The sequence below is a fragment of the Suricata suricatta genome, chromosome X, assembly GCF_006229205.1.
Source record: "Suricata suricatta isolate VVHF042 chromosome X, meerkat_22Aug2017_6uvM2_HiC, whole genome shotgun sequence".
Lineage (NCBI taxonomy): Eukaryota > Metazoa > Chordata > Mammalia > Carnivora > Herpestidae > Suricata > Suricata suricatta.
In genome coordinates, this window is record NC_043717.1 from 43,331,803 (window position 1) to 43,352,084 (window position 20,282).

Consider the following 20,282-nt stretch of genomic DNA (forward strand, 5'->3'; position numbering starts at 1 on the left):
TCTCTGTATTATGTTATTGGAATCTCCTAGCATTCAGTACTTTGCAGTCTTTCCCAAAAGTTATCTATTCACAAGTGCTATAATAAGAAATACCACTTCCATCAAAAAAGGAAAACCCCAAGAGACTGCAAACACACAATTTGACACATATACTGGACTTAATCTCCTGAGTTGTTGTAAACAGTTTACTCCATTAAGTTCAGGTTTTACTGTTCAACCTGACCTACAAATGAAGAGTCACTTGTTCAAGGTCAACTGCCTCCTAATTCCTATGTAGGATGAAACAAGAAAATGTTCTGGCCACTCTCTTGCCTAAAATAATCTGTTTATTGACCAGGTATGAAGGAAGAGTCAGATTCTATCTGATGTCTACTATTATCCAGTTTCCATGCCTGACTCCACTCTGGCTACCAGTGAGGCTTCCTCAGAGAGGCCAAAATTATCCCACAACTGTACTAGAATAGTCATTCTAAAAACCTTTAAATACCACCCCGCAAATCCTCTTAAGACACAATTCAATTAATACTTGCTATGAGCAGCCCTTCCCTCATTAGCCAAAAGCAATACATTTGCCCTCCTCCTGAACTCAGAGAAAATTCTTTGTACTATTCATGCGGCACAGAACACTGCATTTTGTACTTAATTATGTGTCTTATAGCCTATCAGAATCTGTGGACTCATGAAGTGGAGAGATTATGTCATACATTTCTACCTTCTTCAAGATCTCAAATGGTAGGTGTTTTATAATTCTTTAATGATGAATCATAGGAACCAAAAAATATAAATCTTACCTCAAACAGTAGTGTTAAAAGCAAGATTCTAGTAGCCAAATTGGAGGCTTGGGGCAGGGTGGCCATCTGACTGATCCACTCTGACACAGTTTTTGTGTCACTCGTTGTCAGGGGAAGAGCAGCTTTGATCAATACATCAGCAGCTTCCCACACCTAGAAAAGCAAAGAAGTGGACAAGTCAGATAACTGTAGATAGAATATGATAAGGTTTGTCAAAACATTCTTAACCTTATAAAATACTCCTTCCACTCTCCACATGTTTACCGAAGAGTAAATAGTAATACAGTTCAAGGTTCATGAGTTCGATCGAGCCCCATGTTGGGCTCTGCACTGACGGCATGGAACCTGGAACTTGCTTTGGATCCCATGTCTTCCTCCCTCTCTGCCCCTCCCCGCTCATGCACAGTCTCTCTCAAAAATAAACATAAAGAAATTTTAATTTCTAGTGCATGTAAGTCAACCCCAAAGGTTCTCCCAACTTACACGTCTATCAACAATCTTTTACTACATCTGCCTCAGAATTGCCATTAAAAACAAAAATAAACCAGAATGTTAGAAATGTTGGTCTTTAGTTTACATGTTAAGTTTCTTATAAATTTGATAACTGCTCTTTAGTTTTCTTAAAATTGTTTCTGTAAGCTCTTACTATAAAGATAACAAAACCAGATCCTATCTTGGGAAAAAAAGTTTATCCAGTTTTCCTTTTACTTTTGTGCTGTCTCGATACATAAAGTTATGTTTATATACATCACTTTTTGATTTCTTCCTCGGCTTCTTGACTTTAAAGAAGATTCCAAGGATTTAAAAACATAAATAGTATAAAAAAAAATCCCCACCCAAAAAACAGTGAGGGAAATAGGGCTAATGTCAACTATCTCTTTGTGTGGGGACGTGTTTGGTGAAGTGGTTGTTGAATAGGAGAGGGAAAATAAAACATTTACTGAGGGTTAGTCTAATGGTCCTAACCTGGCTCAAGAGTGAGACACATTTGGGACATTTTAGATGAATTTCAGAAGAGATGTCTAGAAAAAGAAAGCTTTGTTTTTTCTCTTACAAGATATTTTTTTGTGAAGTAGTTTATCCACTTTGCAGGAAACAAGAAAGAGCAAGATTACCAGATCTAAAGAGTTCAAAGAGAATATATCCATATCAGGCAAAATGCAAAAACAAACCAACACCCCCAACCCCAAGCTGTTTTATTTAAAAAAATAATAATAAATCAGATTTTGATGGAATGGTAGAAAACCACTTCACACACTCCCTTCTTCTGGCTCCTGGAGAGCTCACCTGATTGACTACTTGCTTCAGAATCATGTCTCGATAGTCAGCTCCATTACGTTTGATTGCAGTCATGATCAGATCACACACCCGGTACACTGTGTCCGGTAGCTCATCAAGAAGGTGAAAGCAGCCTGGCAACATGGTATCTGTGAACGTGTGGAGCTCATCTTGTTCTAATGGATCAGCATCCTGGAACTTCTCTAGACATTTAGCTTCTTCCTCTTCCTGTTTTTCCCGAGCTTTCCGTTCCTCCTCCTCTTTTCGACAAGCAACTTCCTAGAGGCATAGAAGGAAGAATGATAGCATATGGGAGAGTTGAAGGCAGATAGGAAACACTCTAAAATGTATTGACCCTACCATACTGAATACCCACTACCTTTCTCCTCAAGCAGGGGCTATGTACTTCAGGTGTGGCAACTGTTCATGAGGGCAGCCACAAAGGCTAAGTAAGGCAAGACAGGAAAAGCAGGGAAGGACACTTCTAACCCCAAAGCATTGCAAATTTATTTGCAGGATCTTGTATCACACCCACCTAACACAATCATTTGGAAAAATTGCCCTGCATTTTCTGCCAGTCTAAGTAAACTGAAATAATTATCTAATAAGAACAGACAAGTCAAGATTGGCCTAATAAACACTACCAGGTAGATTCTGGGTCTCTTATTTGACAGTAAAGGTTAACATTTCATCTGCCTCACTTAGCTCCAGGTCACTACAATGTAGATCAGTGATGGCAAGACTGGGATGAATACTCTCATGTCTTTTCTTTAGACATTAATTCCACCAATTACTTTGCAGTAGTAGCAGAATGTTCATAAAAGTACTGAAGATTAATGTGTCAGACCCTTTTGGATGTCCTATTTCCTAGTTACCTCAGGTGATTCTGCTCTTTGATCCATTGGGATATCCTGTCCCAGAGACATGGCAATTGCTCTCATCATCTGGTCCTCCTCGGACATACTCAGATCCTACAGAGAAGCAACAGAAAATCAGCAACAAAACACATACCAACTCACAAGGAATCAGACATCCTGTGCTCAAGCTTGACAGAAAAAGAGAAGGTGCCCCAAATGCTACTCTCTAAAGTCAAATCCTAGGCTTACTTGGTCACTACAAAAACAAAGAGGGGAAATCACAATGAAATAAAGCATAGGAAGGAGACTTCAATGTGACTACCTATTCTGCATCTCAGAAAAGCATTTCTTCTATTGCTTCCTGACTGGATACTTTAAAAGTTCTTCTGCAAAAAAGTCCAGTAATTTGCATGGCTGGGAGATAGGAAGCTTCTGCTCATTATATTCTAGAACGGTGTTATCACAAAATGAAAATATTGGCATGCCGAAGTCTGAAAATGAAATGTAGTTTATAGAAGGGAAGACCAATGATGGAAATACAACAGGAAAAAAATACCCATAGGAACAGTCAAACCAATGCCCTAGAAAATTACAGCTGCTAAGCCAACTTACTCGAACAACTCCTCCCATGATTGGAGGAGGGTGGGTTAGAAGGTACTCTGTGGCCTGCTCCATGGTGCTGGTATTCAAGAGGGCCTCCATGGCATGTTCCCTTGTGAAGCCCATGTCCATGAGCTACAAAAATAATGCAAGATCTCAGAACCACAATAAATGAGAAATTTAAATACATTTTTAAAAGGTAGAAACCCTTTCAAGATGCAAGGAAGGTTTTCTAACTTCACATGAACTGAGAACATTAATAAGCTAAGGCAGTTAAGTAAATAAACAATCCTTTCCATTTGGTGCTTCCATAGCATTCAAACATTAGAGCCACATATTGGGACAGGGAGCCAAGGTGATTCTCAATTATATTCTCTAAGAAAATGGGGCTGGATGGTTATCATCATGAATAGGATCACAATAATTCACAGACTAAGATTCATACACAGAAGTAAAAATGGGTCCCCACTCTTCTGGAAAACAAACTGGCAATAGAACAAGACCCTGAGAAACTGACGCAGGAATTTTATTACTAGGAAATAATCATGAGATTTACAGAAAGATCTCTACAAAAAGAAAACTATACGCCACAGATTTACAACATCAATAAGAAAACATCTAGTAATAAAAGAATGACAAGAAGCTAAAAGATACCCATTTTCTTAATGACAGCAGTACAATTCTACATACTGTATGATGTTAATTATGTAAGAATTAGGCATAAAATTAAGTGATAAAAAACTATATCGTCTGTTGACATTATGAATACCTTTAAAAACATTTTGTTATGTTTCCAAATTTTCTTAAAGTGAGCATTTATTAGTTATATGTATATGTAGAAGATGTATTTGTATTTGAAAAGGACTCTAAACATAAAGAGAATATACACATATAAATTTCCAGAGAAATATGCTACATGCTCTGTGACACTGAAATGTCAGGATAAGTGCCTTCCCTGTCTGCTTCTGAGCTCTAATTTTCAAAATGTGGTTTATATATTTACTTAAAGACAACAAACAAAAAAAGGTTTGTAGGTTAAAGTTTCAGAGAACTCTTGTTGGAGAAAAAATTGGGGTCACGATACCCCTATCCTGCCCCTCTATAGATTAATGAGAAAGTAGCTGAGAACAGTTCGTGTCCAAAGAACATGGCAGCCACAGTCTATTGAGAATACTGTAAAAGAGTTTTAATATTACTAAACAACATGCTTGGGAGGACACAAATCTTTTACCTGTTAGAAGCATTATAATTACACCTCAGCTTTCTCAGGAGAAAAAAGAAATGCTAAGAGGGAACAAATATAAACCTATCTCCTGGCTAAGAGGACCAGGCACTCAGTGGCAGGTAAACTTACAAAACCCACAAGCAGTATACTTTATCAGGTGCAAAGGCTAGGCCCTGGAGTGGGAGGTCTCAGGACCCTACCTGTTGCAACTGTTGCTGGTTGACTTGAGGTTCTCGGCGAGAGCCACCTTCTTCTTGCCCTGTGTCCTCTTCTCCTCGAGACCCCTCCTTCTCTTTGCTTAGTCTCTCTCGAATCACAGGTTCTCCTCGGAGAATGTGGCATAGGATGGCCAGCATGGACTCAGCCATTCGCCCACCATATACCTTCAGGGGTTTCCGGTTCCACAGGTTCTTGATGCAAGTAAAGGCTGCCTAGAAGTCATTTGAAAAGCTGTGTGAAGATCATTCTAACTCAATTCAAAGCTACTTGAGGAGTAAGTCAAAGACTTATGGGAAAGTCTTTCCATAAAAGGTCAGTGTCAATAATAAAATCTTTGGTCAGTACTAAGGGGGACGTGAAGTAGCACAGAGAAGGAGCACTGAACCCAACCTGAAGAACCAATCTTCCAAGTTTACTGTTCAAATATTTACACCACAGGATATTCTCCAATGGTCATTCTATCCCCTTCTGTAAGACAGCCTTATCTGGGAGTAGGATCCAATGGTTCTCCAACAATCAGGTTATTTTCATTGAGGACCAAAAAGGAGAGCTACCTAATCAGCATGAGAAATTCCTCTTGGTTTCAGAATGTTCAATACTTACTTTCTGAGTTACCACAAGGAAGCGGAGAGCACTGAATTGTGGAAAGTTCTGGACGCCTCCAGGCAATTTGGCAGGCAGTGAATGTGGAGATTCAAGCACCGTGGTGGGATTCACCATCTTCTCCACTAGCATTAGCCAGGCATCTAGGAATTCTCCTGTGCCATCAGGTAAATCTGAATGTTCTAATCCCTCAGCAACAGGAACTTTGCCTCCCATGGACAGAGCCCAGTTGAAAGTTCTAAATTCAAGTAAGAAAGTATGGAGAGAGAATATTAGTATTTTAGATTGGGGAGTGGCATTCAGAAGGTTCCCAGTATCTACACTGGCACTACATGTCCCTCCTCTTGGAAATACAGCTGCTAATCTGTCCAGTATTTATTAGCTTTATCTTTTTGGGGAGGAGGGGTTATTCCAGATTTATTGAGGAATTACTGACATATAACATATGTAAGTTTAAGGTATACAATGTGATTATTCAATACACATACAGACTGCAAAATGATTATCACTTTTAGGTTTGCTTTTTAAAGCCAAAATGAACAAACAAAAAAACCAAAGTGGTTGCCAGAAGGGAAGGAGGTGGGGAGATGGGTGAAATAGGTGAAGGGGATTAAGAAGAACAACTTAGTTATAAAAGAAACACAAACACATCACAGAAATGAAAGCTGCCACATAGAAAACAGAGTTAAAAACACTGTAGTAACTTGGTATGATGACAGATGGTAACTACACTTAATGGGATGAGCACTGCATAATGTTGTACACCTGAAACAAGTATAACACTATATGTTAACTATACTTCAATAAAAAAAGTGAAACTCAGCTTAGAATCTTCAAACTAAGGAGAAAAATTATCAGCCAGAGAAACAATAGAAAAAGACAAGTCTATTAGGAAAATATGTACCAAGGACTAAAAACCAAATGAAAAAAGTAGAGACCCTTACGAACATCTCTAAAATAGGGTGAATCCCAACTCCAAGTAAGACAGATATGGCTAGTTCCCAGAAGGTAAAAGAGTACAACTAATGGCTGTCTTTATGCATCTCACATAGAAAGTTGTGCGCTGCTAAGGCATACAAAAAGACCAAACTCCAAAAAATGCTTCTCTGTGAAACTACTCAATTCTTACTCAAAAAGAGCATTGTGGCCTCCAGAGCAGAGAAATTTTTGCAGCATGAGGTGGTAAGGATATTTCCTCTCATCAAACAGCATTGGAGATGTAAAACCAACTGAACAGATGAAGAATGTCAGCCTGAAAAAAAAAAAAGCAAAAATTTAGACTTCTCTGAAGCAGTCACAGAAGCAGTAGGAAAATTCATGTAGAAGCCTATAAAATTTAACATTGTACTAAGTGACTGAGAGACTGACTGGAATTCAGGTGGGTGGCTAGTCTAGTTGTTAAAATTTCTAAGGCAAAAAAGGTGACAATTTTTACCCAGTAAAAAATACAAGGTAATTACCGAAATAAGTTTGATTATAAATACTTGAATAAAATCTATATATTCTAGACTAAGAAAAACCAAGACAGTACATTTAACTGCATGTAGGTTACACATCTATAGTTAACAGGGGACCTTTCAAGAGCTCTAGTTCAGTGGTTCACACGCCATTTAAGTAGAAAAGGAATAAATTTGGTTCTGTACCTCAAGCAGAATCTCACCTGAAGCGGGGAGTAGGTGTATATGGTGGAGGTTGCCAAGATAAGCCCTTTGTGAGGAGCTTAGTGAGGGCTGAGGCTGTGGATCGAGCAGCAGGTGTCGGTGCTGTGGTGGTGCTGGCAGCATGGTGGCTCCTTCTCTGGCGGACAGGAGACCCCACACAAAGTTTAACAAGGAGTCCAAATAGCTCAGCAAGTGCTCGGCCTAATCTGGAGGAAGCTGGAACCAAAAGTCAAAATAAGGCATTAGTCTTCTCAGAATACTTTCATTATAACTAACATTAATGATGATATATTTTTATGATCAACCACTTCCTCCCACACAATACCTGGGAAAGACCTGGATTTGCTTCTACATCTGACAATACAAAAAGGCAGAAGACAGAGATGTATGTTGGCATTCATATAACAAATGTGAAAGACAAATAAGATAATCATATTGTTAAAGAGGTATAAATTGAAACTGTCTTTGTAGAAGAAGCAACACAGCAATATAACCAGTTAAATAAATGAACAGATCTACTGGGTTATGGGATCACTTAAAATGCCTACAGAACTTTAAAAATAGCAAAACTGTTAACAACTTAGACCAGGAAAGAACATCATATATATTGTATATTGTCTGGTCACAACATTAAATAAATGATACCCAAAGGAAAACAGATTGCTAGGAAAAGCTTAACAATTTTATAAGCGCCTTTCCTACGGTGTTAGGTAGATTATAAGTATTTCAATTTTTCATCTTTGTAGGATGCTTTTTGGTATATGTCATTGAATCAAAAAGACAGTAGAATCCAAATATAAACCTATAAAAGGAAATGTAGAAAAAGGGAAAGGAAACATGTCCAAACATACTCTATTTGGGGGTTTCCTTGCTTTTCTTAAACCATTTCTCTATATTTTTATATTTCTACAATGACTATCACTCAAAATCATAAATGAAAATACTGCTACACAATTTCTGAAATAAACATTTCATAATGATCCAGAGTTAAGAAGGGTTGGATTTGAGTCAAAGTAACATCTCTTAATTGTGTGCATGCACTATGAAAAATAGGCTCTACTACTACTAGAGCTGACAGTACATATCATACCCAAAGCTTACTAACCTGAGTTAAACAGCATAAGAAAAAAAGAAAAGGCCTTTCTTCTTCCTAATCCATCCAAATTAGGATTTCCTAATACTACCTGGCACTGCTTGGCTGGATGCTGGGTATGCCCAGACTCTCTAAAACCAATGCATCCAAACCTAAGATTGCACTTTGTTTCACCTTCAGGTGAACAAACAGCTCAAAGGTTGTTAGCAAGGATAAAAAAGGAAAATAAAAGGCCAGTAACCACAGATAAATAGACATTAAAAGCATGGGCTGGGCCCACACAGAAACCCTAGACTTTTCTAAGGTCACAGTAGTTCAAGAGGTCTAATAAACCATGGGCACCTTCTTGGTGAATTTTCCTTCAATATGGGGTTTGTGGTGGTAGATTTTCAAATTAAAACAAAAGAAGTAGAACTAAACAAATTAGAACAGAATGTAATATTCAAGGGAGTTTAAAATAACACACAGAACCACCAAAGGCCATTTTCTGCTTGTTTTAGGGCACAGCTCCAGATTCCCAGAAGTTATGTCTTCAATTTCCTCTACATTAAAGTGTCAGAAAGAGGCAAATATTGAGGAACATACAAATAGGGTTCTTAAACATTAAGGGGCAAAAGAAGACAAAGATCAGTGAACATCTTTAATGCAGTCTTATATCATGTTAATGTGGTCTCCAGAGAGCTGCCAAAATTACATTTAAACATGAATCAACCATGTCACTTGCCAGCTATGTTTAAGGGAAAAGGAAGACTGGGTGGAATAGCCAGACAGTAACAGGAAAACAGGACAGTTTGATACCACAGAAGCCAAGAAAAGAGTATTCTGAGATGGTAGGCCAACTATTTTGCTGCAGAAAAGTGAGAAAGGGGCTGAAGACTAGCCAATGGACTTAGCAACAGGTTACCAGTGAGACATTTCAGTGGAATGGTAGGAGCAGAAGCCATTTGCAGTAGTTGAAAAATGAGTAGGAAGAAAGGAATTAAAGACAAGGAGGGGTAGATATGGCTTTCAGGAAGCGACTCTCTTATCTCTGTTCCCTAGCACTTAGTACAGAGCCTGTCACATAGTAGACGCTGTATTAAGTACACCTGAAAACAAGCCACTCAAGTTTAGAAGTTCCTTAAAGGAAACAACACAGCCATATCAAATGAAATCATCTGAGAACTGGTTAAAGCTCTGAAATCCAGAAAAGGGAGTAGAAAGAAAAAAAAAATCACTCACCTGACAACAAAGGCTTGATTTGCTTGATTCTGGCAGCCATAGCAGGTGTGATTTTAGATTTGCCCTTAGAATCTGAAGCAGTAGGTTCATCTGTCTCCATGGGAGCCAACGTATCACCATCAAGCCCAATACCTTCTAATAAGCCCTGGGTAGAAGCATCCATACTTGCAGCTGTTCCATCCTGTTCCCCATCTGTAAACATAGAGAGAACCAGTAAGACCATGTTCAATTGTCACTTACCTAGTTCCCTGTTCTGAAGAGTCACAAGAAACAGCTATCTATGGTGCTTGTTATACTTTAAATGTCCATAACTTCCTAAATCGGAAAAGGAAAAACAAAAACAAAAACAAAACTGTACTAATATGCTCCTCTCCTTGAAGCTCTTCTAGGTAGCTAATACCAACATTTTCCAGTGAGAGCATGTGAACTGTGTCTTAACCCAGGACTACCTTGTAAGATTAGGCACTACACAATATAGGGGGCGTCATTCATACAGACTACAATGTGAGTGATGCACCATCCCCCTGCCCCCAACCAACGCTGTCATGGTGAATACGCTGTTAGAATTTTATGGCTGGCTAATAAACTCAAATTAAATATCATAAATTATCACTGGAGAAATACATTTTCTAGCATTTAAGATTTTTGCATATGAATGTGAGATGTATCTTTTTCTTTTCTGGTGGGGATATGTGAGCTCTTAGATCTAATAATCAGGTTTAGACTAACTTTAATAAAACACATCAAGTTTTTCTGTAATGTTCTAAAAAAAACTGTGGAGATGGAGTCATCTTTGTTAAATGTGTGAAAGAAACTGCTAGAAAAAAATATATCCAGATTGTTAGGTGAAGCAATTCTTTGACACTGAGTCTAATTTTGTTCTTAGTTCCCAGTAAATTATTTTACTCTTTCCTTGACTCAAATTTGGTGTATCTGGACTAAATTCAAGGTTCTAATTTTTGGTTTGGTCCGCTTTCACCAAATTTATTAATAGTTTATTATTTTTTTATTTTAGAGAGAGAGAATGTGAGTAGGAAAGAGGGGTAGAAAGAGGGAGAGAATCATAAGCATTCTCAGCATGGAGCCCAAAATGGGGCTCGATCTCCAGACTGAGATCATGACCTGAGCCGAAATCAAGAATTGGATGCTTCACCGACTGAGCCACCCAGATGCCCCTCTCCAAATTTAAATGGGCCAAAGGTTTGTGTTTATCTTATTAATTCTCTTCCCTCTCCCATAATAACTAGCTATCATATATGTCCTTATTTGTTGCTTAAGTTATACCTTTACCTATTCCTTAGGCATTTTCCCTATGTTTTGTAAAGTCAGTACAATTTGTAAGCATATCTTATCGGTTTTTACACATGGAATTGTCTTCACTGTTTTCTTAACAATTTATCAAATTCACCTCTTCCCTGATACAGAATATAGGGGAAAAAATTTCAGAGAATTGCTTTTATTTTTTTTAATTAAAAAAATCTTTTTAAGGTTTATTTCTTTTTGACAGAGCATGAGTGGGGAAGGGGCAGAGAGAGGGAGACAGAATCTGAAGCAGGCTAGGCTCTAAGCTGTCAGCACGGAGCCAGAGCCCGACATGAGGCTCAAACCCACAAATCGTGAGATCATGACTCAAGCCAAGCTGGATGCTTAACCAAATGATCCACCCAGGTGCCCCCAAAGTTGCTTTAATTAGTTTTAGGTGTGTTGCCTTCAAGTCTGAAAATTGTGTATAATTTCTGTTTATTCCAATTTGGAACTTTTATTGTAATATAAAACCTATTTTCTAAAATACCACTGTACCCCTGTGCCTGGGTGGCTGGTGCAGTTGGAAGAACACATAACTCTTGATCTTGGGGTTCTGAGTTCAAGTCCTACAGTGCGTATAGAGATTACTTAAATAAATAAAAATAAAATGAATACCACTGTACAAAGGAGCCTAAGAGATGGCAGACTAGGAGGAGGGCCCTGAGCTCATCTACCCTCACATTTGCAACTAGATATCACCCACATCTCCAAGTCAATAAACTGAAGAGCAATTTGAAGACCAGCAGAACAAACACCACAACAAAATACAGAGGAAAACAGCTGCATCTGAAAGGTTAGGAAGGTAAGAAAGGCTGAGGGAGGGTGCCCACAAAAGGGAGGGAGCAGGGTACACAGAGAGGGCAGGGAAACATGCACTCGCACCATGGAACTCACATGGGGAGACTAATCCCAATAATGTTTGGCTTTAAAAACGGAGGAGCTGGGGGCACCTATGTGGCTCAGTCAATTGAGCATTCGACTCTTGATTTCAGCTTGGGTCATGATCATGAGCTCGGCTCACAGGATCAAGCCCTGTACTGGGCTCCTTGCTGAGCAAAGAGCCCGCTTAAGATTCTCTTTCCCTCTTCCCCTCTCCCAGGTTGCATGTGTTTTCTTTCTCTCAAATAAGAAACAAACAAAAAACAAACACTGGAAGGGCTGAATTCCATGAGTTTCTAAAACAACTGGGACTTGGGAGTCTGGAGCTTTAAACTGTTGCTGACTCCGCACTGGGCCAGCAATTACTCAGCTGCTGCCCTTAAAGAGACAGCAGCCTACGTGGAGAAGCAACATGAAAACAGCAGTTTACACAATACTGGGGCAAAAGGGAGACAGATCTCTTCATGCTGATTTTGGAGCACATAGGGGAATTTCTCTGAAAAGGAGGGAGCTGGCAGTTGCCATTTTTCTCCCCTGCCATGCAGCTACTAACACAGAGCAACCTGCAGGAGGTGAGGCCACAGAGACACTCTCTAACCTGCAAGCAGTGAGCCATGGCCATGAGGTCTCTTGAGGACTCATGTACTCAGGACAAATTCTGTTAAAGCTGCACATGCCCTGCCCAGCCACCTGGTGCACAGTTGTGCACTGTGCCCCCAGCTGTTGCAGTGCCTTGCAAAATCTGGCATAGGACTAGTGGTCCAACTCCTATTTTCCTAACACTGCCACCCAAATCTCAAGTTCACCAGTGGGTGTGTCCCCTCAGAGCTGACCTGCCTGGGTCTCAGTAATGCCACACAGAGCAAGTACATCCCACAAAAGACAGAGTCTGTGCAGATGACTGCAGTGAAATAAAAAGTGACTCAGACAAAACAGCAAGACATAAGCATCATATATAGGATATTCTCCCGAAATACAAGGTTCTGGTGAATGGGCGACACTGCAGACCTCTTTCTTTATAAGGTCACTACTTTTAAGAGCAAAAGACATAGCTGAAATTCTTAACACAAAAACAGACACAGAGAGGCAGACAGAACGAAGAGAAATTTCTCCCAAATGAAATAGTAGAAAAAGGTTGTAGCCAGAAATCTAAATGAAACAGATATAAGTAACATTCCTGACGAGAGAATTTAAGGCAATGATCATAAGGTCACCCACTGGACTTGAGGAAACAGTGGAAGACAACATAAGTGAGACCATTAATGCAGAGATAAGGAGTAACATAGAGATAAAGGGCTCAATAAATGAAATAAAACCCACACTTGATGGAATATATAGCAGGCTGGAAGAAGCAGAGGAATGAATCACTGACCTAGAAGACAAAGTAATCAAGCTGAACAAAACAGAGAAAAGATAAATGCACAAGAAAACAGACTTAGGAAACTCAGTGAGTCCATAAAACATAACATTCATTACTACAAGAAGGCTCAGAGGAAGAGAGAGGAAAGAGGATAGAAAATTTATTTGAAGAAATAATAGCTGGAAACTTCCCTAATCTGGAAAAGGAAACATTCAGATGCATTAGGCACAGAGAACCCCCAACAGAATCAATAAAAGCATACCAACACCAAGACACACTGTAATTAAATTTGCAAAATATAATAAAGAAAAAACTGAAGAGGAGGAAAAAGAAAGTAAATTTGCAAAATACAGCGATAAAGAGAAGAATCAAAAAGCAGCAAGAGAAAAGTTGGTAACCTATAAGGGAAAACCCAAAAGACCAGCACATTTTTCAGCAGAAACTTAACAAGCCAGAAGAGAGTGGCATGATATATTCACAGTGCTGAATGGGAAAAATCTGCGGTCAGGAATAGTTTATCCAGCAAGGCTATCATTCAGAACAGAAGAAGAGATAGAGTTTCCCAGACAAAAACTAAAGGAGTTCATGATCACTAAACCAGCCCTGTAAGAAATAATAAAGAGGGCTCTGAGTGGAAAGGAGAGACCAAAAGTAACAATATCAGGGTGCCCAGGCAGCCTACTCAGTTAAGTATCCAACTTCAGCTCAAGTCATGATCTTGTGGTTTGTGAGTTCAAGCCCCACATTGGGCTCTACGCAGAGAGCTCAGAGCCTGGAGCCTGCATCAGATTCTGTCTCTCCTCCATTCTCTCTCTCTGCCCCACCCGTGTTCATGTTCTCTCTCTCTCAAAAATAAATATTAACAATGTTTAATTAAAAAAAAGTTGACTGTATCAAGGACCTCACAAAAAAGGATATAAAATATAACAAATACCTAAAATGAGGGGAGAAGGATGGGTTCAAACTTAAAATCCACGATCAACTTAAATACAGATGGCTATACACAAAAGAAGTTATATGCAAATATGGTAACCATCGATCAAAAATCACTAATAAATATTCGAAGAGAAAGAAATCAAATATATCACTAAAGAAAATTGGCAAACCATGAAAGACAAGGATCAGAAAATCTCAGAAACAACCACAAAACAAGTAACAAAATGGCAATACATACCTATCAATAATTACTTTGAATGTTATTGGACTAAACACTCCAATCAAAAGACACTCAGTGACAATATGTATAAAAAAGCAAGACCCATCCTGCCTAAAAGAAGCTTATTTTAGACATAAAGACACCTGCAGGTGGTATGTGAGGGGCTAGGGAAACATCTATCATGCAAATAGTTGTCAAAAGAATGTCTGAGTAGCATTACTTATAACTGGACAAAATAGACTTTAAAACAAAGACTGTAACAAAAGACAAAGAAGGACACTATATAATAAAAGGGGACAATCCAACAACAAACTGTAACAACTGTTAATATGCACCCACAAAGGAGCACCCAAATACACAATACAGATGTTAACAAACATAAAGGAACTGATTGTAATATAAAAATAGTAGGGGACTTTTAACACCCCCACTTACATTAATGGACCAATCACCTAAAAAGAAAATCAATAAGGAAACAATGACTTTGAATGACACATTGGACCAGATGGATTTAAACAGATATATTCAGAATGTTCCATCCTGAAACAAAACAGCAAAACACACATACACCTTCTTTTCAATTACACATGGAACAGTCTACAGAATAGATCACACATTAGTCCAGAAAACTAGCTTCAATAAATTCAGTAAGATTGAAGTCATACCATACATCTTTTCTGACCACAAGCTATGACAATAGAAGTCAACCACAAGAAAAAATCTGAGGGGCGCCTGGGTGGGTCAGTTGGTTAAGTGTCCAACTCTTGATTTCAGCTCAGGTTATGATCTCAGGTTTATGGAGATGGAGCCCCACATCTGTGCTAACAGCACAGAGCCTGCTTAGGATTCTCTCTGTCTGTCCTCCCTTGCTTGCAGGTGCTCTCTCTCAAAATTAAGTAAACATTAAAAAAAAAATCTGGGAAGACCACAAATACATGGAGGTTAAACAACATGCTACTAAACAATGAATGGGTCAACCAGGAAATCAAAGAAGCAATTTGAAAAGTAAATGGAAACAAATGGTTCAAAATTTCTGGGATGCAGCAAAGATAGTTCTAAGAAGAAAACAGCAATACAGGCCTACCTCAACAAGCAAGAGGTCTCAAACAACCTAAGCTTACACCAAAAAGAGCTGGAAAAACGACCCAAACCTAAAACTAGCAGAAGGAAGAAAAGAATAAAGATTAGAGTAGAAATTATCTAGAACTAAGAAACACAACAGATTTAATCCTCAGTAAAGAGAAAGCACTCAAAATCACTAATGAGAAAGGAGAAATAATCAATACCACAGAAATTCAAAAAAATCATGAGAATATTATGAAAAACCATATGCTAACAAATTGGGACAACCTGGAAGAAATGGACAAATACTTAGAAACATATAAACTACCAAAACTGTAACAGGAGGAAACAGAAAAAAAAAACTGAGTCAGTATTCAATAAACTCCCAACAAACAGAAGTCCAGGACCAGATGACTTCACAGGCAAATTTCTACCAAACAATCAAAGAGTGAATTCTTATTCATCTCAAACTATTCCAAAAAACATAAAAGTAAAAGAAAACTTCTAAATTCTATGAGGCCAGCATTACCCTGATACCAATACCAGATAAACACCACTAAACAAGAGAACTACAGGTCACTATGCCTGATGAACATTGATGCAAAAATGTTCAACAGACTCCTAGCAAACTGAATTCAACAATATATTTAAAAAATCATTCACCACTGTCAAGTGGGATTTATTCCTGGGTTGTAAGAGTGGTTCAATATTTGCAAATAATCAGTGTGACACATCACATCAATAAAAGAAAGGATAAGAACCATAAATTAATTTCAATAGATGCAGAAAAAATACATAACAAAGAACATTATTTGTGACAAAAAACCCAGGAAAGTAGGTTTAGAGGAAACATGCCTAAACATTATAAAGGCCACATATGAAAAACAAAGCTAACATCATCCTGAATGGGGAAAACTGAGAGCTTTCCCTCTAAGGTCAGGAATAAGACAAGGATGCCCACTCTTATTCATCACAGCACTAGAAGTCCTAGCCACAGGGATCAGACAACAAAAAGAAATAAAAGACATCCAAAAATAAGGAAGAAGTGACATTTTCAGTATTTATAGATGACATAATACTATATATAGAAAACCCTGGGGCACCTGGGTGGCTCAGTCGGTTAAGCCTCCGACTTCGGCTCAGGTCAGATCTCACGTTTGTGGGTTCGAGCCCCGCATCAGGCTCTGTGTTGACAGCTAGCTCAGAGCCTGGAGCCTGCTTCCAGTTCTGTGTTTCCTTCTCTCTCTGCCCCTCCCCCTCTCATGCTCTGTCTCTCTCTGTATCAAAAATAAATAAAAAAAAACATTAAAAAAAAAGTTAAAAAAAATAAATTTTAAAAAGACTTAAAAAATAAATGTATGTGTTTTGGTTGAATTGAGAAAAATTTGGGCTATGCAAAGCTATGACTTTCCATAGACATGATACAAGTAGTAAATATATAGAATAGAGTGTCATGGTATTATTCTGAGATAGAGGAACTAATTATTCCCTTGTATTCAATTAATATATGGGTGCCTGGGTGGCTCAGTTGGTTAAGCCTCCGACTTCGGCTCAGGTCAGATCTCACGTTTGTGGGTTCGAGCCCCGCATCAGGCTCTGTGTTGACAGCTAGCTCAGAGCCTGGGCCTGCTTCCAGTTCTGTGTTTCCTTCTCTCTCTCTGCCCCTCCCCCTCTCATGCTCTGTCTCTCTTTGTATCAAAATAAATAAAACATTTAAAAAAAACCCTAAAGACTCCACTAAATCACATATTCAGGAAAGTTACAGGATACAAAATCAATGTACAGAAATCCGCCGCATTTCTATACACCAAAAATGAAGAGAAAGAGAAATTCAGAACAATCCCATTCACAAATGCACCAAAAATAACATATCCAGGAATAAACCTAACCAGAGAGGTACTCTATAACACTGATGAAAGAAATTGAAGAGAATACAAAGAAATGGAAAGACATTCCATGTTCACAGATTGGAAGAACAAACATTGTTAAAGTGCCTATACTTACCAAAGCAATCTAGACATTTAATGCAACCCTATCAAAATACCAGCATGAACTTTTATAGAACCACAACAAATAATCCTAAAATTTGTATGGAAACACAGAAGATACCCAATAGCCAAAGCAATCTTGAAAAAGAAAAACAAATCTAGAGGCATCACATTTCCAGACTTCAAGTTATAATACAAAGCTGCAGTTTTCTCAAAACCCGTATGGTACTGGCACAAAAAACAGATCCACAGATCAATGGAACAGAAAAGAAAGTCCAGAAATAAACACAACTATATGGTCAACTCATCCTTGACAAATCAGGATAGAATACACAATGGGAATAAGAGAGTCTCTTCGACAAATGCTGTGAGGAAAAATGGGACAGCAACATGTAGAAGAATGAAACTGGACCACTTTCTTACACCATACACAAAGAACATGGCTCAAAGATCTAAATGTGAGACCTGTATGTATAAAAACCCTAGAAGAGAACACAGGCACATATTCTAGATAAGTCTCCTAAGATAAGGGAAACAAAAGCAAAAATAGACTACTGGGATTGTATCAAAATAAAAAGCTTCTGCACAGTGAAGGAAACAACAAAATTAAAAAGAAGCCTATGGCATGTGAGGAGGTATTTGCAAATGATGTATCTGATAGAGGGTTACTATCCAAAATACACAAAGAACTTTCACAACTCAACACCCAGAAAACACAAAATCCAACTAAAAAATGGGCAGAAGACATGAACAGACATTTCTCCAAAAAAGGTATACAGTGGCAAAAAGACACAAGATGGTCATCATCACTCACCATCAGGGAAATGCAAATAAAAACTACAATGAGATATTACCTCACACCTGTCAGAATGACTAAAATCAAAAACGCAAGAAACAAAAGGTGTTGGTGAGAACTGAAACTGGTGCAGTCACTGTAAAACAGTATGGAGGTTCCTTAGATAGTTAAAAAATAGAACTACCCTATGACTCAGTAATTCTGCTACTAGGTAGTTATCCAAAGAATGCAAAAACACTAATTCAAAGGGATACATGCACCCCTATGTTTATACTAGTATTACTTACAATAACCAGAATATGGAAGCTGACCAAGTATCCATTGACTGATGAATGGATAAAGAAGTGGCATATATGAAAATGGAATGCTCTTCACCCATAAAAAAGAATGAAATCTTGCTATTTGCAAGTATGCAAAACAAGTCAAAGACAAATACTGCATGATTTTGTTATGTGGAATTTAAGAAACAGAACAAATGAACAAAGGAGAAAAGAGAGAGACAAACCAAGAAACAATTATACAGAACAAACTGATCATCATAGAGGGGAGGGGTTAGGAGATGGGTTATATAAGTAATGGGGATTAAGGAGTGTACTTGTCCTGATGAGCTTATCCAGGTGATGTATGGAATTGTTCAATCACTATACTGTATACCTGAAACTAATATAACACTTCACGTTAACCTATTGGAATTAAAATAAAAACTTTAAAAAATGAAAATTTTTAAATATATAACATGGAATCAGAAAAACAAAATAGCCCTGTTGATGAGTGAGCCACATATATAATTTAAAATTTTCTGGTAGCCACATTAAAAATTAACCCAATATATTCAAATTTTTATTTTCCAACATACAATCATATATAAAATTTGTTAAGTTTTTATACTTTTATACTCGGTAATTTTTAAAATACAGGGATCTATAAATATACCTAGAGCACATCTCAATTTGGACATATTTTCATAAAAATAACTGATCTACACTTATTTCATACATTTTATGCATGCATGTATATATGTGTGTATGTACATATATAAGTAGGCTCCATGTCCAATGTGGAACCCAACCTGGGGCTTAAACTCTTGACCGTGAGATCAAAAGTCTGACACTTAACTGAACTACCCAGGCGCACCTTTCATACAATATAGTTGGATAAAAAAAAAAATACATGCACATACCAAAGTTGTTCTAAACATACTTAGAAGCCTTCTAACAACGGAACAGAGTAATAGTTATATTTAAACTAATAAAAATTAAGAATTCTGTTTTCTCTGTCCAATCTATATAACCTCATCTTAACTACATGTTTAGCAACTCAATTTCCAAATAAAGTCACATTTTGAGGTGCTGGGGGGTTAGTGCTTCAGCATAGTATTTTTGTGTAGGTGGGATGGTGGTGGGGAGACAGACACACAATTCAATGGTACCTTCCCCTTATAAGGGGAAATAAAGGAAAAACAAGAGCATATATAAACCACACCTTCTTGATGCATTCATCAGTTGATGGACATTTAGCATCTTTCCATGATTTGGCTATTATTGAAAGTGCTGGTATACTACATGGCAATGAGAAAGAATGAAATCTGGCCATTTGTAGCAATGTGGATGGACCTCGTGGGTGTCATGCTAAGCGAAATAAATCAGGCAAAGAAGGATAGATACCATATGTTTGCACTCATAAGTCTAACAGGAGAAACTTAACAGAGGATCATGGGGAGGGGAAGGGGGAAAAATAGGGAGAGGGAGGGAGGCAAATCATGAGAGACTCTTGAATACTGACAACAAACTGAGGGCTGATGGGGGAGGGGGAAAAGGGAAGAGGGGTGATGGTCATGGAGGAGGGCACTTGTGGGGAAGAGCACTGGTGTTATATGGAAACCAACTTGATAATAAACTAAAAAAAAAAAAAAAGAGCAAAAGCAAGATAGAAAGGGGAAGAAGAAAGAGTGGGGGAGGACGCCTGGGGGGCTCAGGTGGTTGAGCATCTGATTTTAGCTTAGGTCATGATCTCAAGGTTTGGTGAGCTTGAGCCCTGTATAAGACTCTCTGTGGTCAGTGCGGAGCCCGCTTCAGATCCTCTGTCTCCCCTCATGCTCTCTCTCAAAAATAAACATTTAAAAAAAAAAAAAAGGGAGGGAGAGCAAAAGAGGGAAAAAAAATTCAATCTTTTAGCTGTACAGGCCACC

At 38.2% G+C, this 20,282-nt stretch overlaps 1 protein-coding gene across 1 annotated transcript in view; it reads right to left on the bottom strand.

Annotated features, from left to right (window-relative positions):
* Nucleotides 1-20,282, bottom strand: part of HUWE1 (HECT, UBA and WWE domain containing E3 ubiquitin protein ligase 1) — a 157,292-nt gene that overhangs the window by 44,530 nt on the left and 92,480 nt on the right. Inside the window, exons 28-37 of the mRNA XM_029929655.1 lie at nucleotides 12,710-12,792; nucleotides 9,549-9,740; nucleotides 7,234-7,450; nucleotides 6,703-6,825; nucleotides 5,574-5,811; nucleotides 4,952-5,182; nucleotides 3,539-3,661; nucleotides 2,945-3,040; nucleotides 2,079-2,348; nucleotides 792-944 (exon numbers count right to left, since the gene is read on the bottom strand). Of these exons, the coding sequence (XP_029785515.1) occupies nucleotides 792-944; nucleotides 2,079-2,348; nucleotides 2,945-3,040; nucleotides 3,539-3,661; nucleotides 4,952-5,182; nucleotides 5,574-5,811; nucleotides 6,703-6,825; nucleotides 7,234-7,450; nucleotides 9,549-9,740; nucleotides 12,710-12,792 (1,726 nt within the window). The remainder of the gene's footprint in view (nucleotides 1-791; nucleotides 945-2,078; nucleotides 2,349-2,944; nucleotides 3,041-3,538; nucleotides 3,662-4,951; nucleotides 5,183-5,573; nucleotides 5,812-6,702; nucleotides 6,826-7,233; nucleotides 7,451-9,548; nucleotides 9,741-12,709; nucleotides 12,793-20,282) is intronic.